Raw genomic sequence first — 20310 nt, 5'->3', positions numbered from 1 at the left:
TGTGCAACCTAGTTATGTGCCCTGACTGGGAATCGAACCAGCGACACTTGACTCACAGACCGACACTCAATCCACTGAGCCACAGCAGCCAGGTTCCATGCGAGAACTTTTTGTTCCCATCACACAGAGCAGTGAGGGCTTCTGCTCATAGAAAGTGCAACAGGAGCATCCACCTCTTCACTTAAATGACATATGTCTTATATAGATAGTTGACTTTGAGAAGCTCACTTGTTTATTTTAAGCTTCTGGGCTTGCTAGTAAATCCTAATAACCCTCTCCTGAATAAATGACTTGTGGTAAAACCCTTGTGTGTATTACTTAGGAAATAAAATAATTTCCTATGCTATACACAAGCCATTTCTGTTGCTACCAACCCCAGTCATCCTATGCTTAGAAAGTTTTTTTTTTTTTTTAAACCTCTTGCTGAAATATCAAATTATACTTTAAAAAATGAGCTATTTATGTAGTGCTTGTCTCATACCAAGTGTGTACGAGGAACTCCCCCTGGCAGTTTCTCAAACCTTGTCTTCCCCATACACCTTGCATATGCCAGGTATCTTACGTGCTGGTGCCTTAGATGGCCTGCTTTCTCTGCTGGCAGTGCCCTCTCACAGCTACTGGTGACCTCTGCCAGGTGCATCTTCTATTCTGTGAAACCTTCCTGGCTCTCCCAAGTAGGGCTGACCTTTGTCTGCAAGCTTGATTTGCTTGCGTATTTGCTTATGCCAGACGGAGTTACTTAAGAGTGGGCTCCATTCCTTACTTGTTTTGTTTCCCTTCCCCCAGAACAGTGCCTGATACAAAGTAGGTACTTAATAAATGCTCATCAACGGAATGAATCTCCAAAATGCATATCATTTGATAACAGAGCCATGTCAGATTATTTTATTAAATGATATTTTTAAATTTTTTAATTTATGATAAGATATTTTTTGGTTCAGAGGGAAAATGACTGGTAGCTGAGTTTTTACTAAAGTGGTAAACCTGACCAAGTTTTTTTTTTCCCAAGTAAAAGTAGTTTTTTTACCCTGATCATAAATATACATACTTACATAATGAAATTACTACTCAGCAGTAAAAAGGAATGAACTGCTGATACATGCAGTAATGTCTGGATGAATCTCAAAAACACGCTGAGGAACCTGAACTACATACCACATCCTGTGTGATTCCATAAAAATGACAGATTTAAAAACAAAACCATAGGGATTGGAGTGGGCAGGGGGGTTAGGGGAAGGGATTGATTATACAAGGAGCACAAGGGAACTTCCTGTTGTAGGGGTGGGAGAAATAATTTATATTTTGTGTTGACAAGGTCATAAACATATGACCAGTTTTATATGTATTCCCTTCATAAAAATGTATATTCTGTATTTCAAAGATCCACATGTGTAACCATTAAATTGCATTTGTTTATTTTTATTATTCTCTTCTGTCCTTATTTAATTTTAATCCATCTGAAGTATATTTCCAGCAATATTTGTTGTAAAATCCTCCAATAAAACAAGGTATGAAAAAATAAAATCTATGAGATCTATAACTTGAGATGATTTAATATATATAAAATATGTAGATTATTTCGTATACTAATTGGAATCACAATATCATCCTTTTCAAGCTAAATTAAATGTAATATTTCTAATATATACACATTTCTCTTTAGATTTGATTGAACAATTTTATATCATAAAATCTTGGAATCAATATTATGAGCACCAATTATACTGTAAAAAGTTTTCAATAGTTATTGAAGTGAATAGGATGAGATCTTGTGGTTTTTAAATTTTATTGTCTGCTTTTGAAAGATCAGCTGTTTTTTATCAGCACTTAACACTAGCTCTTTTTACTGTGGTCTGTTTTAAAAGGTTTTTTTTTCCAGTTGACTGCTTCCAATTTGCTTTTGACTGAAAAATGACACAACGAGTCTTAGAATTGTATTTGCTATCAGTAAATAGTACTTGCAGAATTCTTTAGTGAATAAATTCCTGGGACTTGGATATGTATGTTGCTGGGAGAGACCTTTTTCCCATCTGGCTTCTACATCCTAAGCTCTGTTATAGATGATGAAATACCTGGACAACTGAGTTCTGGGTAGGAAAAAATTCAGGGTCTTTGAAGAGGAAGAGGAAGGGAAGGGGGCTGTGGGTGGGAGTAGAAGTTCTTATACTTGGTAAAGATGACAAATTTCATAGAGATATGTATATATATATATATATATATTTTTTTTTTTTTTTTTTTTTTTTTTGGTTGACTGAGAGAGATTCTGGGTCCTTCCGAGTGGATGAAGAAACTACTCAGACACTCACCATCTGAGGAAGGAAGGGAGGGGATTTTCTCTGAGGAAAATTGCCCTGGTTTCTTTATTAGCCAGGGTGTTTATCTACTTTCTACATGGGAAATGCATAAGGAAAAACATGTAGCCCTTCACCAAATGGTTGGGAATCATAACAAAGGGAAATGCAGATCGATAGAGGGTTGAGGCACCCAGGTATTTTACACAAGTTCAAAAATATTTACTCTTATTCAGTTGTTCTGTTTTTCACATCCTACTGATAAGAATTTGGGGCTGTTTAGAGAAAAACAGAGCAGGTTCCCTTTTCCTTAAAAGCCACTTTGGATTTCTGTTCTACCTTTAAAATCTTCCGGAGGGTGGGATTCAGAGCAGGCCTGGAAGACAACCTGCAGGCTAAGGGCCCAGTGGGGGGCGGCTCCACACAGCAGTCAGAGTCTTTTAAACCAAGCCTGTCTGTTTCCCACATCTCCCCATGCCTGTCTCTCCCCCACAGTTGACTAGTGTCAGGAGCAGTTTATGTGTGCTTTTAAAAATCACTGTGTTGCTAAATTTAACTTGCTTTTTTTCCTCCCTCTGTCAGATTCTTCAGAACAGATACCCCAGCCTCTTGGCATCAACTGGCCACCTGCTTGACATTTACCTCCAGCTTACTGGAGAGAAACATCACTCTGGGAGTGATAGTTCTGCTGGATGTGAACAGACACCTCAGGAAGTTTCAGAAGCCAGAAGCGAAAACAAAAGACTAAACCTTGAGGGAAGAGAATTGTCTCTAAGGTACTGGACTAACACCTTTTTGAGTTGATATTTTAAAAACTGCTTCTCTCTAAAGTTCTTACCAGCTAGAACCAAATGCTTATAAGAGGTCCAGTTCGAAATGAGAGTTCTGGGCTGCTTCATGGTGTCAAATCCCATTTTCAGGTCTAGTTTCTGATTATGAAGACTTGTAAAGGTAACATTATTTTTGCTTTGAAAAATGACCTTTAAAGGCCAAGTTGGGAATAGTTATTGACAGTTTTTTCACAGTTTTTTGAGACACTTGCGGCCTTAAATAAGACCCTTGGATTTTGCTGTATAGTTAGCTCTGTGCCTTTTTTCTGTATTCCTATGGTTGACTTGCCCTTGCAGAACTGAGAATTAAAAATGGGCAACTTCCCTCAGTTTGCCCTGAGATTTGCTCCCCCTGCCCTGCTGCCTTGTCTGGCAAGGATAGGGGAGAATTGAGCAGTAGGTCACTTCCTGGGAGGGGTAGGCACTGGGACCACTCACTTACTCTTTCTTATGACACTGTTTATCTTCTCATTGCTAGAAAAAAAGGAGAGATTTCATTGTCGGGTGTGCCCAGACTTAAGTGGACCAAATAAACTGATGCCTTTGATGTCTTTAGCTTATGGTCTTTTATTTCTTGGCTTTGTTTTTGTTTTTGTTTTTGTTTTTTAAGGGATCTACTGAATTGGTGTAACAGGATTGCCCATAGCTTTGATAGTCGGTCTTCATCAGCATCATTAAATATTTTTCAAGAGGTAAGATATAGTTTTCTTGCTTGTTTTCTCTGTACTCTTATCAGGCTGTTAATTTCCATTGTTACTTTCTGTCTCTTGACTGCTGTCAGTTTTTCTTTTGTGTAGGTATTGTTTATAATCCTTAGCTAATTAAAATTGAACTAATGTTGCCTTAAAACTAATTGGACATAATAAATGTTTTGTGGTTTTTGAAACAGGTTACTACTTAATGCAAATAAGAATAGTTTGAGATAGAATAAAATAGGCACTGAGATTAAAGGTAAAATAAATAAATAAAAATCTCCCAGGTGATAATACTGTTATAAAATATAAAGTGTTTCTAGGATGTTTACTATTTATTCTTACAAATAAGTTCTTATTCTGTATGATAGATTTGTATTTCTCCACTTGCCTTGGTAGGGCCTTTTAATTTTAGTCCAGAGGAATTTACTTGGGGCTTGCAAGTATAACCTTGTATGCTGGGCTTGGAAAAAAATGAATTATAGCTCTGCCATATTTAATAAGAACACAGATTTGTTCCCTCCTGCTTAAGAATAAAAGTGATACTGTCTGAAGATGTATGCGCTCTTAAAACATTGATCCATTTTGATTATAAAGTGTTCTGGTTTCTGTCAGTTGGGACTGAGGAAAGAGTATAGTGACCCAATTTGGTTTGCAGTGAAGTGACTTTGCGTAGGAGACCTCATTTGGAGTGCCTACTTAAGCTCAGCTGAGCCCTGACATGTGGGTTGGCAGTACTTTAATCTCTCCAGCGAACTCTTCCTGTTCACCTACATTTGTTATGTTTCTTACAGGTAACCTTGTTTTGTGCTTCTAAAATAAAACAATAACATTGGTAGGAGTCCTCTTATCTTTAGATTCTATTTTAGGATGTCATTGTGTGTTTGTGAATAAAGCCATTTTATTGATATATAATTCACTGACAATAAGATTCACTCTTTTAAAGTATACAATTCAGTGTTTTTTAGTATATTCATAGATTTATGCAGTCATCACCACTATAATTTTAGGACAGTTATATTACCCCAAAAAGAAACCTTGTACTCATTGATCATCATCCTCATTTTCCCCTCTCTATAACCCCTGCCAGCCGTCTATAGATTTGCTGATCTGAACATTTCATATAAGTGAAATTGTACAATATGTGACCTTTTTGTATCTGGCTTTTTAAATTTGGTATATTCTCTCAGTTTATTTATGTTGAATGTAGTCTGAGTCAGTACTGTGTACTGTTGAAAATGGGAAAATACAGGAAAGCAAAATGATAAAATATATTTCTCTATCCAGGGATTCCCTAGCACTGTTAAGAGTTTGGTTTATCTTCTAGATCTTTTCTTCATGTACAGGCTTAAGAACTCTTACTCTAACCAAGTTAACCATGTTTGTTACAGAGCGAAAGGGGTTCTTCACGTGACTCCTTGGTGTAAAACCCAACAACTAGTGTTGAGGAAAACAGGTCTATATTTACAATATTCCAACCTAGGGAGGGCAGTGAGTACTTCAGCTCAGAGCCCTGTTCTCCCACAGGACCCAGCACTTCCCTTGCTTCCCAAAAGGCTAGAATCCAAAAACATGCCCAGAAATTCCCCATCCCTTATCTGTCAGCTCTCTCCTTCAGGATTCGGAGTACGATGTCATCAGCCTCCGTATAACAGTGCAGGAAAACATGTTCCATGTTGCACTGGATCACGCATGGTTCTCTCTCTGCCCTTTCAGAGCTGCATGGATCTCTTCTCTGCCCTCCTTGCAAACTGCGTGGTACTCCCTACTCTCTCCACACCATGTGGATCTCCTCTCATCTCTCTAAAATGGCTACTGCCTTATTTTTAAATCCCTGACAGTGGCCTGTGATGCAGTGGGCATGGTAACCAGTTCTGACAATTCACAGAACCTTCCGCAGGCTCTGTATGCTTTTTCCTCCTCACTATTCCATAGTCAAACCCCTCCCATCTCCTTGGGGCCTTGGAAGAACCAAGGCATAACTAAGACACTAGCTACCAGCTATGGTTATTCAAAGGCATCTTAAAAGCTGTTCCCTTCTCCCCATCCCCCAACCCACAGCCTCTGGGGATTTTGGGGGACCACCACTCTGTAACATGTTGAAAACATCAGGCCAGTTGTTTTAAAGAATGTCCCGCCTTCTGGTTTTATCTGGTTACTTCTTCATTGTTCTAACATCAACTGGTGTTCTGTAATTCAGTCCAATTCTGATACTACCTGTAGTTAGTTTAGACCCCATAGATGCAAGTCTTGTGGGGCACCCACCATTGCGACCTAGTTGTATGTTCAGGGGTTCCCATGACCAACTCAGGTTCAGTAATGGACTCAGAACTCATTGAAAGCACAATATGGTAAGGGTTACAGTTTTAATAGAAACGTGTAACTCAGGAACAGTCAGATGGCAGAGATGCACAGGGCAAGGTCTCACAGCTCTGACAGAGGAGCTTCTGTTCCTGTGGAGTCAGGGTGTGCCCCCTTTCTGATCATCACTGTGACCACCGACCAGGAAGCTCTCCAAGCTTTCGATGGCCAGTGTTTTATTGGGGTCTTACGTCATTGGCCAGTGTGAGCTCAGTCTCCAGTCCCTGTTCCGTCCCCAAAGGTTGGAGTGTAGCTGAAAGTTACAACCCTGCAACCAGACCTTGGTCTTTCTGGCCTTAAGCTATCTAAGGGTCCATTCATTGTCAGCTTGTTCAGCATAATGAATTCAGGTATGGTCCAAAGAGGCTCTAAGAGTAACAAGACAGTTCTTACTCCTGCTAACTCCAAGGATTTTTGAAACTGTGTGCCAGGAATTAGGAACAAAGACCAGGTAAATTCTCCCTTTTAAATGCTGTAGGAAGTTTATTAAAGTAATTGTCAGGGCAGCCTTGCTCTGAGAAACCACCCAATACTGAGACCGCTGTGGGAGTAGGCAATGGGTTTATTGAGGGAACAGAAGGGGAGGAGGTGGAGGGGAGAGATGGCTCCCAGACCAACTCAAGGGCCCATAGGAGCAAGGGGAATGGGGAGCAAAGAAATGGGAAATGGGACTCCTGGTTCTCCTCACAGGCCTGTAGGAGTCCCACCTGCACTTCTGCAGGTGCACTTTTTAAACTTGCCAACCACACTTTTCAGTGAGGGTGAGTTTTCTTATTAATATATTCAGCAGGTCGTTTGCATCTCATTGCTCGCCGCGGAACCCCCCCCCCCCCCCCCAGTTAGTTAATATATCCTGCTGGTCCATGCTAAATCCATTAACATATCTTGTGGGAATGGACCAGGGCCAGGTTGATAAGTAAAGCCCAGGTGTGCATTCTAGCTGCCTCCATGTTTTGACAATAATATACTTGGCGGAGCCAGAACCAGATACAGTAAATCCTCATTAATGTCATTGATAGGTTTTGAAAACTGCAACTTAGAATAAAACAATGGACAACTAAACCAATTTACCATAGGCTGATAGATACAAACGAGAGTTAAGTTCCTACTGCACATTTCTGGTCAGACTTCTAAATAGAGACCTCAAATACTTCTAATATTAAACATTAAAATAAATATGAGCTATGTATATATTTAAGAAACATTAATAAAGCAAGATAATTCCAACCCACTTATTCCAGTTCAGGGTCACCGGTGACTTCTCCCAGCAGCTCAGTGTGCAAGGAGGGACACGACACAGACAGGACACCCTTCCACGACAGGGTGCATTCACTCGCACACCCACACTCCCTCAGACTGGGACACGTTACTAAAATGCACATCTTTGGGATGTGGGAGAAAACCGCAGTACCGAGAAAACCCACACGGGCATGGGGAGAATGTGCAAAGCACACCGACAGTGGCTCCCGCTGGAATCGATGCTTTTCTTCTCACCTCAACGTCATAATGAAATGATGTTAAACAAAATATTATTACTTGCAGACCTGCTGTATATTCTTTATTTTGCCACACTCATGGTGTCCTTTCCCTTGTCATTTTGTCTGTTGTCTTTCCTGTAAATAGAAGTTTAACAACTTTTTTTGGGTAGAATGCACTTTTGGTCGTGATATGTACTTTATATTTCATTACATCAGAAGACACATATCTGGTTGGCCTACCAATAGTTGTTGTGGTTGAGTACTGGGTGAGAGGAAGGACAGTGGGATCCCTTTTATTGCACAGCATACACCTGATGATTAACACTTTATTGCTATTTTTCCCTGAATGAGGTTTTTATTTAGTTTTTCTTTTCTTTTTCTTTTTCTGATTAACCAGTATATTGATAGGAAAGCCTTCACATTTGTGTCCTACCTCTGTTATGGCAGGTTCCTTGAGTCTAGGGTAGGTACCTTATTTGTATTCTTAAACTTGCAGAAGTGGTCCTGCTGGAGTTTATATTTCTCCCTTTTGTGACCAGTATAGTGACACCCTGTTATTAATGAATTGTTTTAAAAATCATTTGGTATTCACCTTGGTTATTTTAATAGGCTCTGGACTGTTTCACAGCAATGCTTTCCAAGCATACAAGCAAACTGAAAATGGCAGAAGTCATTGGAAGCAAATTAAACATTTCCAAGAAAAAGGTATTCTATTTTTACTTCCTTGTTGAAAGCAAGCTGAAATATTTATCTTAATTGCTGTTCTCTGGTCCTTACTGCGAACAACTTGCAATAATTGCCGCCTCTGTCAAAGTTGGTAGTTTCCTTCCTGCTTCTCATGGCCATAAAGCTCTCGTCACTTCTAGATTTCCACGCATTCCACATTCTTAAGGTGAGCTTCCTGTTGTCCTGTATCACATGCGTGCCTTAGTCTCCTATCTTAATGAGTGTGTTATTTTGTAGGTATGGACTCAGGACGGGAACTGTGCCTCAGTACCACCTTTATACTTTTATGCACAAGTAGTTTTTTTCAGCCTTTAAAAATTTTTTTTATTTTTAGAGAGAGGGGAAGAGAGGGAGAGAGAGAGGAAGCGAAATATCGATATTCCAGAGAAACATTGATCAGTTGCCTCTCATACCCCCAGCTGGAGACCTGGCCTGCAACCCAAGCATGTGCCCTGACCAGGAATCAAACAAGTGTCCTTTCGGTTTGTAGTCTGGCACTCAGTCCACTGAACCACACCAGCTAGGGCTCCAACTTTTTAAATTAATAACTTCAAACGTCAGAAAAGTTTAAAAGAATAGTATCAATGAACATGTGTATACACACTATTATACTAAAGTTCATTGCTGACATTGTTAATATTTTGCCATTCTTGTTTTATATCAAAATACATTTTTTGGAGGAGAGAGCCTTTTAGCAGAGGTGTTGGTAACTGCAGAAGTGTCTGGGGCCCATCTTGAGGCACATATCTGGTCTTCCCAAATAAATGATGATTCAAAACGCCTTGGGTCAGGAACTGAAGTAGGTAGAGGTGTTCCTTAGACTGCTGAAACTGTTGGGCTGGTTTTGGCTGCAAGTAACAGAACACCTACTTAAGGGGGTTTAAACAGTAAAATTAAGGTAGGCAAGATAAATGAAACTACCATCATTTGACTGATCAATATTCATTCCTTTTGATTGAAGAGGGGTTCACCTTCCCTGAGTACTTTGCCTCTTTCATCCTACCTGAACCTGATCAAAGTCTAGGTTCTTTGGGTTAATGACAAGTGTGAGAAAGAAATGGCAGCTGGATAGAGGTCCTGGAGTGTCTGTTACAGCTTCTCTTTCTGCTTTGGCTGTAGTTAGATGTGCCATGGTTTATTCAAGTCACCGTTTCCTGCATTATGGCAGAAATTCATAAGAGAGAGGGTAGGGGGAGAGAAACATTGACTTGGTGTTCCACTTCTTAATGCATTCATTGGTTGATTTTTATATGTGCCCTGACCAGGGATTGAACCCACAACCTTGGTGTGTTGGGCCGATGCTCTAACCCTGCCAGGGCTTATGTTAGGAAGTTAAACTAGAAGGAGGCATACCTGAAGAAAAATTACTTTGATTTTTTTTCATATCTTTTAGAGAGGAGATTTTGTGTTCACTCTATTGGGGTATGTCAATATGTTAATATTTTAGATTTAGGAAGATCTTTAGACAGGCTCATTTGCATGAATAAAAAGTACTGTTACAGGGAAACATTCATAACCAGTGTTTTTAGAAAACATTAGAAATTTGGAAACTTAAAAATACAAAGTTATTAAAAGCTAACCTGCCTATTTTGGAAGTACAAAGTGCCTCTTAGTAAAAGGCCAGTTAGAGGGTCACAGTAAGCCTCATGGATGAGGAAGTATGTGAAGAGCATACAAAATGTTACTCAGGTAAAATCTTTTCCCTCCCGTAGGCTGAATTCTTCTGTCAACTCTATAAACCAGAAATTGTGATCAATGAGCTAGATGTGCAAGTGGGTCGAGTGCGGCTTCTGCGGAAACAAAGTGAGGCTGTTCACATACAGAGGTAAATAGGGTTCCTAACTAATAGAACTGTGGAGTTCTTAGGAACTTGATAGGATGCCTAGTCCAGCACCTTTGAGCTAAACATGTATCTGAATGTTATCTCTGCAGTGCACAGGATGGTATAGAGCAGAGTTTTTCCAAAGTATGTTCTATGAAACTAGATAAATTTGGGGGGAGGGTTAGTCAACCCACTCTTACTATCCAAATTTTACAGGAGAGGAAAGGGAGGCTAAGTGAGGTTAAGTAATTTGCTCAAGGTGATGTAGCTAGTATAGATAATTTTTTATTGGTGTTTGGATCACCATAGCCTAAAGTATCAGTTGTGTACCCAGTGTTTGTAGAATGAATGAGTTCTGCATTTTACATGTTGTAAGGATATCTGTTAGAGCATAAAGATATTTACTCTGAGTTGTCTTCACATTCTTGTTTGTTGAGTCTAGAAAATTGGTTCCTCAAAGCGACACTAAGAGAAACTTGTAGCCTTTCTCTTAACTGCTTGCTTACTTTTCCCTTCCCAGGGAGAAGTTCACTTTTGCTGCTACAAGGCCATCCTCTCTTCTTATTGAACAGCTTGCAGTGTGCGTTAGCAGAGGAGAGCCGGTATTGCTGGTGGGAGAGACAGGGACTGGTAAAACCTCTACTGTACAGTACTTGGCTCACATTACAGGTAACTCCTAGGGGGCAAGTGCCCCAGAAAATTAACATTTCACACCGACTGCCTCGCCCCCCCCCCCCCCCCCCCCATATAGTTAAAAGAATACTGGAGTTTAAAGTGCCACCACTCCTCTTTTCCTAGAAATAACCACTGTTAATGGATTGGCATTAACTGTTTTTAGTTCTGCTTTATGATCTGCAAATACATGTACGTATAGATTTGATTTTGTTTTGAAACAAATGGATTATGCTCTGTTTATTGCACTTAGTTAAGCAAATTGGGCATCTTTAAAAACAACTGCCTAATTTCTTTTCTAATGGCTAAATAATATTCCACACTCGACATTTATGTCATCCTAATTGACTTCCTGAAGGATTTTTGTTGTTTTCAGTTATCTTATTCCAGAGCAGTAACACACACTGAATCATATTACACATGTCTCTCTGGATGACTTGAAATTTTTAAATCTGAAAAGTTAAACGAGAGAATCAGAGGAAATGCACATTTAAAGATTTGCCCTGTGCCCATGTTCACACATCCTTAAGGGTCACACTGGATTTTACCAGTTTTTAACTTTTTGGAATGACCCTTTTGCCCTTCCTTTTTTTAAGGCCACCGTTTGAGAGTTGTCAATATGAATCAACAGAGCGACACTGCAGACTTGCTTGGAGGGTAAGTGCGGCTCAGATTTTTTTCTTGTTATATTGTGTTCACTGCTTTAGACAGGAAATGCTGTTCTCTTACAAAATCCAAAATTAGCTTGGAAAAATGTTCAAAGTCTTGTACCCCTACTCCTACCCTAGAAGGGTGTTTATTGGAATTTATTGAGGACCTCTTGTGTATATTGATGTTTCTCTTCATTTTAAAGAACACTTGAGGTTCTGGCTCTCAAAGAACATGTTGAAAAGGGCAGGGAAAAAAGATAAGTATGTAATCACCTAATATTTGTGTGTGCAATTGCTTGTCTAAAATATATGTTCTAGAGTCACACTTGTCTTCTAGCTATACTCTCCTGCAGTTAGATTGTTTTTGAAACATTAAGTAGCACTCTGTTTGATTAAATGTGGCCCAGGGGATCACTGCGGTCATTAAATTACCCCCTTTCCTGTTGGTCTTTTTTTTTTTTTTTTTTTTTTTATCCCTCCTCTCCTCCTTCTCTCTCCCTCCCTGTTGGTGTTTTTGAATGATAGTTTCACGAATGATTTTAGTTTGGTCTTAAGGCTGTAATGCTGATGGATGCTATTGGCATACCATATGTTGAGTGATAATTAGGCTCTATCTTATTTACTCTAAATAATTGCTATTAAAATGCTAGAAAGCTTTTCATTTTTTGAGGACCACATTATGCTGTAGCAGTATTTTTATTTTCACTCGTTGCTCTGGCATAGTGCTATCAATACTTTGGTGTACTGCTTCAATTGGTGCTTTTCCTTTGCTTACCCTCCCAGCCCATTGCTTATATTTGGCTCTACAGATATTATTAATTTGGGCCATATTTCTTTGTCTCCTCAGTTTAGCAGACTCACGATGTTTGTTTTGTGGATTAGGTGGAGTTGCTTTTACTCCTTGTGTTAGTGTGGCTGAAGTAGAACAGACACCTGTAAATCGTGTGAGGGGGAGCCTTAGGTAATAGCTAGGGCTGGGTAAGCCTCTTCACCACTTTGTGACTTTGTGGCAAGGGCTCAGAGGGGACAATGCTGCCGCCTGGCTTCTGGCAGTTTGCCTGGCACTTGCCTTGTTTCCAGTCACTTCACCACTTTCCCATGTGCAACTGGTGCCCTTCCAGCTGCTGCCCTAGTGGTGAATCCCAGAGTGGGTCAGTTTGCATGAGTTCTCATACTGTGTTAGCCCTTTAAGCTGTGAAAATCGAGCAGTTTCTTCACTGCTCCTACCCCCACTAGTTTTTATAGCCAGAGGTAATGGGGTTCTCTCTTTCTGGTGCTGGAACACTGGGCTGTGTGGTCTGGCCTGGGGCTGGGATTGCTCACTCCCAAGGTGTCCCTTCAATTCCACTGCCATAGCTGCCTTTCCATGCCAAACGGCCTCTCCACCTGTCTCTGTGACTCCGCCCCTCCTACCTATCTTTAAATCCTTGGTGGTTTGACTTCCATACAGATCAACTTTCTGAGGGTTCTGAGTGTTAGTTTTGAGATTTGGTTATAATTCTTTCCATTGTTGCATGAAGAGGAGGTGAAGCGTGTCTGTCTATGCCTCCATCTTGACCGGCAAGATATTTTCACATGAATGCCTCTGTAGTTTCTATGTAACAGATGTTGGGTTGGCCAAAAAGTCCATTTTTTTTTCCTTTCTGTAAAATAAAAGACATTTTTTATTTTCACCAATAACTTGATTGATTTGGATATTTATAGTATGTCGGCCATCTCCCACTTGGTCCTACATTGATTGCTCTCAATTTATGTTTCTATTTGATTGCTATCAATTTCTGCTGGTCTACCCAACCAACTGTGGATCATTGCTGAGCCAAGAAATCTCTGGCACAAAATTTTGCAAACCACTTTTGACATGTTTTGATCAGTCACAGCACCTTTTCCATACACCGCACAAATCTTTTTTTGCGTTTCAGTTGTGTTTTCACCTTTCTTGAAATAATGAAGCATATTTTCTTCCATCTTCAATATTAAAATGGATACACAAAAATTCACCATTTTGGTATTTTTTTCTAAATGTGAGCTAATATGACATGTCACAATACAATCTAACAAAATTGTTTCTAATGAAGTTAGAAAGAACTAAGTGCTACTGGAGCCATTTTATAGGAAAAATCTTTTTGGCCAGCCCAAGAGAACTTGAGTTACTTTCCATGGTGGCTAGGTATCCTAGGGCACCTGCCCTCCTCTTTGGGTTGCTCTGGAGGCATCTTTTCTCCACAGAAGACACTTGGGAAACCCTGCTCTATAGTGCTTCATAGTTTGAGTTACTAGTTCTCCCATGGGTATGGCTGGCTCCCATTGAGATTTGTGTCATAGTTTCATTTTGTTCTTTTGTTTTTGTTTTATAAAATGTATGTATGCTTGCTCATTTTTAATCACTTGAAATATGTATTTTTTTTTTTTTTTTGGTTTTTCAATTACAGTTGTCCCATTTTTCCCCCGTTTCTCTCCCCCACCCAGCCCACCCCCTCTCCCGCAATCATATCCCTCCCCGTTGTCCGTATCCATGAGTCATGAAATATGTATTGACTTAACTGTTTCAGCCACTATACTGAGCTTTAAAGGAATGGACTTTTCTCTTTAGGGACTCAGTCTAATTTGAAATATTAAGCCACTTTTTCCATTCATGAATTCAATAGACTGAACCAATTAATAATTGTTGTGATTATAACACCTAACTAATAATTTTTTTTTTATAAAGCTAGCTAATATATTGCATTCATGTGCCAGGCACTAAATGTTATCTTTTATTTGTGTTAACCCACTTAGCCTTCTTAACAACCATGAGGCACAGACTGTTAATCATCTCCATTTATACATAAGAGAACTGAGACACACAGAGATTGAGTAGTAATGGCTGGTCCATGATTTGAACCTAGTCAGTCTGCCTTGAACGTCTGTGTTCTCAATTATTATTCTACCTCAGTTAGCTTTGAATTCTGTGTATACTATTATTTTTAAGACTAACAGTTTTACTTAAATAACATATATTTTATTTTCTCACGACTTCTGTTGTCTTCTAGTTCATCTTCTTTTGCCTGGTCCAGAGCATGGCTCTCTCATCTTTGCTTCCATTCCTAACCTTCTTGCAGCTGGTCTGCCATTTAGTAGTTATAATGATTCTTTTAAAATATTTTATTTATTTATTTATTTTTAGTGAGAGGGGAAGGGAGGGAGAAAGAGAGGGAAAGAAACATCAATGTGTGGTTGCCTCTCGCATGCCCCCAACCCGGGACCTGGCCCACAACCCAGACATGTGCCCTGACTGGGAATCAAACCGGCAACCCTTTGGTTTGCAGGCCAGCACTCAATCCACTGAGCCACACCAGCCAGGGCTACAATGATTGTTTTAAATGTAAATCACATTCCATGGGTCTCTTCCTCAAATAACTCCCTCAAACACATTTCTTAGTATGTCTAGAATATAATACAAAGGCTTTATTTTGGCTTGTAAAGAAAGCCCTTCACAATCTGGCGCTGGTGTTCTCTAACATATCTTTCCTTTAGTTCTCCTGCTAAGCTCCAGCTATATACTGATTAGATTGTAAGCCCAGGAGGGGCAGCACCTTGTGGGTGGTGTTTACTCAGTGCCTAACACATGATACATACTCAGCAAATTTCTGTTGAATATATGGAGTTAAAGGAATACCTTTACTAATGATTGATGCTTACTGGGCTGTAAAGATGGGTTTGTAGCTCTCATACTTTTACTTTCTGGAATCAGACTCATTGGTATAGATTCTCAGTCTCAGGACATCATTCGTCCCTTACAGGCTGATGAGTAAAATAGTAGTATCTATGAGTTCTCTAATGTATTTTGACTGTTCTGAAACTTATTTTGGTATCATTTCAGTTCTCAAATTATTTTTCATGGAAATAAAATTTTTATCATCATCCTTGAATTGACGTATTTAGTATCTTAGACTTTGGAAAATTGAATACTTGAGATTTTCCAGAAACAATTAGTGCTGTTTGGGCAACTTATTTTTTAGCTAGAGCAGTGTTTCTTCACTCTTTTCATTATTAACTTTCTCCCACCCCCAGATGTTAAATTAAAATTTAAGTGAATTTCCTAACTCAGAAATTAAATGCTAAGGAATAAGAGAGAATCTAAAATACTATGGAATAAAAAGTTGAGCTGTGGAGGGTCATAGACCTTTGCAATATCTATCAGGGCATTCCTTGCTCTGAGAAATCACCGGAGACCACTGTGGGATCAGGGAATGGGTTTATTGAGTGGGGAGGGGTGAAAGGGGAGGGGAGAGACAGCTCCCGGCCAACTCAAGGGCCCCATAGAAGCAAAGGAATGGAGAATGGGGACTCCTACAGGTCCACGAGAAGGACTGGGAGTCCCACCTGCACTTCTGCAGGCACTTTTTTTATACTTGTCAACTACACATTTTGGTGAGGTTGAGTTTGCTTATCAACATAGTCAGTAGGTTATTTACATCTCCCCCCCTCCCCCCAGGTTAGTTAACAATTCAGGCTAGGTCTATTACCATTTCCCTTGGGAATGATTTCAGTCCATCAGCATATCCTTTGGGAATGGCTAAGTCCAAGGCCAGGTTGATTAGCATATACCAAAAGTCCAGGTGTGCATTCCAGCTGCCTCCATGTTCTGACAATATCTAATATTTTTACCAACATTTATCTTTGGAAGCAATACCCTCCCTCCCTCAGTTGAGGAGGCATGAACTGAGTTCACTGAGCTTAAGTAAATCAATTTCAGATGTTGTATTTTTAATTTTAAAATGTCCTGAAATATTTTTGGTTTATCTTAATAAAAACATTTTATCATTAAGTCCCATACATAGCATTTATTTAAACATTAGTAAAATAAATGACATGCCTTTCAGTGTCCAACTAGGAATTTCATATTTTTTTTTATATTTATCTAATGCTAGTTTTTACCTTTAGTGTAGGCCCTTTAAACACTTACAGTGCAGAAAATACATTATGATTAGAAACTAACAGGTTTTATGTATTTTCGTGTTATTTCTGATTTTGAGTAAAGGAAATCTTAGATCTACTCCTATTTTCTAATTTATTGTTTTTATGTTCTGTTATCTTCAGTAGTTTGTTAATCACATTTACTGTTTGTTTCAGTTACAAACCAGTGGACCATAAGCTTATTTGGCTACCCTTACGGGAGACTTTTGAGGAACTCTTTGCCCAGACATTTTCTAAGAAGCAAAACTTTACGTTCTTGGGGCACATTCAGACCTGTTACAGGCAGAAACGGTGGCATGATCTCCTCAGACTAATGCAGCATGTGCAAAAGTCGGCTGTCAACAAGGATGGGAAAGAGAGCGAAACTGGTAAGACTGTGATGCAGGCTGCTAGTGAGAGGGCATGAGGCTGGGGCCCAGTTAGAATAAAAAAGAGATTTGGGGGAGGAATGAAGCAACACAAATTGGAGCTTTGTAGGACCCAGGGCAAAAATGACTAATTTTGAAGTATTGCTGCTCCCATGATTCTAGGCATGATTTCCCTAAGAACCAAAGGTTGGTATGATAATGTACAAGTGTCACTTTAGTGGTCAGTCACCTTTCCTTAGAAAAAAGAGATTAATTCCAAAAAATTGGATTCCACAGCCAAAGGGGCTTTTGGTAGCTTAGTTATCTTTTCTGTGCTTTCTCTTCTATAAAATGGAAATAAGAGTACCTACTGTAAAAGGTTGTTGTGAGGAATCGTCGTCGGCAGCCGTCCGTCTCAAGAGACGAAGGTGTAGCTTCTTAAGAGTCTATCTGCACCACAGAGAATGGTTGTGCAGTCCGACTCGGGAGTGACATGGTATCTGTCTCCTCCCGTGTTGAATCGACATCTTGCGATGACGCTGAAGCTACAGAGCCTGGGCAGGGTGATATGGAGGGTCTGCTGTTGCCCATGCAGCAGACACCCCCTCTCTTCGCAGCTGAAGGGTCCAAGGGAAAGACGGAGTCAATACAGCTTGGCTTCAGGTGCGCCGCAGGAGTTGCCGGTGTTGACTACAACGTCAAACCGCCTTAGGGACTCCGGCTCCGGATTTTCTGTCAGGGTTTACTCCCTTAGCCTTTCCCCTGAAGAGGTATGCCGCAAGGCAGCGGAGGTTTTTTTTTGGAGTCAGAGTTTTCCTTCTCTGTTGTGAGGAATAATGCAGTCATTAATACATATACATATGCATATGAATGAATGACTAGTATAGTGGCCAGCATTTGGACTTTTTAAATACACACTTCCAACAGGTTTGATTTTTGTGTGAGTTTTTTTTAATTGTATGTTTTTGTGTATATGACAATTTAAAATGTCTTACATTCTTGTCTTTATTCTTTTCTAGGGTTACTTCTAAAAGAGAAATGGGAAGCATTTGGTCTTAGGCTCAACCGTGCCCAACAGCAGATGAAAATGACTGAAAGTGCCCTGTTGTTTGCATTTGTAGAGGTATTCTGCTTTAGTTATTAAAGTTAAGGGACTGTTGATTTTATGCAAAATGCCAATTTTATGCAGGCTTCAATTTTGTATTCTCTTTACGTTGGTATTTTTAGTGCTTGCTGTTCAAGACTTAAGTACTTAAGCCCTGGCTGCTGTGGCTCGGTGGATTGAGCCTCGGCCTGCGAGCCAAGTGTCGCTGGTTTGATTCCCAGTCAGGGCACATGACCAGGTTGCATGTCAGGTCCCCAGTTGGGGGCGTGAGTGAGAGCCAACCACACAGTGATGTTTCTCTTCCTCTCTTTCTCCTTTTCCCTCTCTCTAAAAATAAAATAAATAAACAAATAAGTAAATTATTTTTTAAAAAAGACTTAAGTACTTAATGACATAATATGTTTGGGGAAGATATTGAAAGTTTTTCTTTACAGAAATTACAAAGTTTTGATGAGCACTCTTATTTTTAAAGATGGCAGTTAAGGACAGCTAGTGACCTCTATTGTTTCTTTACTCTATGTGTGTGTGAGATCCAGAGCAGGCACACTAGGTTTCGGTCTACGGTAGTCCCTCACTATATAGCGATTCACTTATCGCGGCCTCACTGTATTGCGGGATTTTTAAAAATGTTATATTTAATTATTTATCGCAGAGTTTTTGCTATATTGCGGGATTTTGTGGTACTGTATCATATGTTGTTAAAGTTACATAGATTTAAGAGTGTAGAATATGTTTAAGAACATAAGTAGTGTTTATAAAAGTGGAAAAGGTTAAGGGAGTGGGAAAGGTTAATAAGGGATTGGGAACGGTTTATAAGTGTGTGAGAAGGGTTTATAAAGCCTTAAAATATATATAAATACTAAAATAAATGTAAGGTTCCTCCTACTTTGCAGATTTTCACCTATCGCAGGGGCGTCTAGAACGTAATACCTGCAATAAGTGAGGGAATACTGTATTCACTTAAGGCCTCATTTTTGATTCCAGTGCATGGGTAGCTTTACTATTTTCTGTCCTATGACCCTATAGGAAAGATAGGCTTCATTATTATGTTCATGGCATAAGCTCTAAAATTTTTTATTTTAAAAAATTTGTTTCTGTGATAATCTTTAGACCACATCCTAAGGGAGGGAAGAATCTTACTTGAGGTGGTATTTTGGTAAGAGAGAAAGCCACTCAACCATGTGTTCATTGGTGTGGGAAATTTGGTCATTAGTGCTTATTAATCTTAACTATGATTATTTCTAATATAGACAATTAAAATATCAGGTGCTAAGTAAGTCCTGTTTCATGACTTAGCATTCATTACACAGGAGTTGGAAACATTTGTTCTGTTTTTGAATTAAATTCTAGGAGATTCTTTGTCAGGATCATTATGAAAAAACTATAAAGCAGTTTAATAATAGTAAAACAATTCAGTTTTTTGATGGGTCAGCTGTAAGATTTTTATTACTCTTGGACTAGAACTGATAAATTAGTAGAATAAAGCTAGGAAAGATCCATTTTGATACTCTTAGCAACTGTGAAAGGCTACATATTACAACCTCTATACATCTTTGATTTAGTCCTTAATCTGCTATATTCATAGCTTGGCCCTATATTTATTTTGGGTGCTTTACATAACCACCTGGGTACCTTTAAACATCTAAAAACATTGTTATCATTTATCTCTCATTCATATAATGAGATGATCTAGTTTATTGCAGCTGACTGTTAGGCTCAAAGATATTCCCATGATCATTTTAGACATAAAAAATTAACTTGGTCTTAACTCTGGCAACCAGTTAGCAGCCATTTGGAGAAATTTGACCTCGCCTCTGTTTTCTAACCCTGCTTATGTAACTTTTTGGTGAACGTGTCCTTATTTGAAATGGATCGTACCATTTTTCTTTATCTTCTTCTAGGGTACATTAGCTCAGGCTGTAAAGAAAGGAGAGTGGATCTTGTTGGATGAGATTAATTTGGCTGCTCCAGAAACATTAGAATGTCTCAGTGGTTTACTCGAAGGCTCCTCTGGCTCCCTGGTGTTGCTGGATCGAGGGGACACAGGTAGGACTTGATCCCCTTGGGGTTTGACTTGCTGCCAGGTCTAATGGCCTCTTTAGAGCAAGAATCTATTACGTGGATTACGTGGGCTGCCCAGTTGCACTTGTTTATATTCCATAGGTATTTATTTTCTCTAAAAGTCCTGTTGTTAAGTGGTATGGGGAATACAAAGAATAAGATAATTTCTCAAAGTATTTGGGTGGTAGGTAATAGACATGCACAATCAGTGGAAAAATACATGCTGATGAATAAGTAATAAAACATGAATGACAGTGAACAGCCACATCTATAGAAGGTGATGGAGTGGCTGGCAGCATGAGGTAAGTTGTGTACACAG

General features: G+C 39.4%; 1 protein-coding gene across 1 annotated transcript in view; it reads left to right on the top strand.

Moving 5' to 3' along the window:
• Positions 1 to 20310, top strand: part of MDN1 (midasin AAA ATPase 1) — a 160646-nt gene that overhangs the window by 37797 nt on the left and 102539 nt on the right. Inside the window, exons 10-18 of the mRNA XM_090279673.1 lie at positions 2874 to 3067; positions 3732 to 3813; positions 8262 to 8357; positions 10091 to 10203; positions 10721 to 10869; positions 11469 to 11529; positions 16635 to 16846; positions 17845 to 17948; positions 19832 to 19976. Coding sequence (XP_090135799.1) covers positions 2874 to 3067; positions 3732 to 3813; positions 8262 to 8357; positions 10091 to 10203; positions 10721 to 10869; positions 11469 to 11529; positions 16635 to 16846; positions 17845 to 17948; positions 19832 to 19976 — 1156 coding nt within the window. The remainder of the gene's footprint in view (positions 1 to 2873; positions 3068 to 3731; positions 3814 to 8261; positions 8358 to 10090; positions 10204 to 10720; positions 10870 to 11468; positions 11530 to 16634; positions 16847 to 17844; positions 17949 to 19831; positions 19977 to 20310) is intronic.

Source organism: Furipterus horrens, unplaced genomic scaffold (genome assembly GCF_987537825.1).
Source record: "Furipterus horrens unplaced genomic scaffold, mFurHor1.1.pri manual_scaffold_6, whole genome shotgun sequence".
Lineage (NCBI taxonomy): Eukaryota > Metazoa > Chordata > Mammalia > Chiroptera > Furipteridae > Furipterus > Furipterus horrens.
This window is presented reverse-complemented; position numbering and strand designations above follow the sequence as displayed.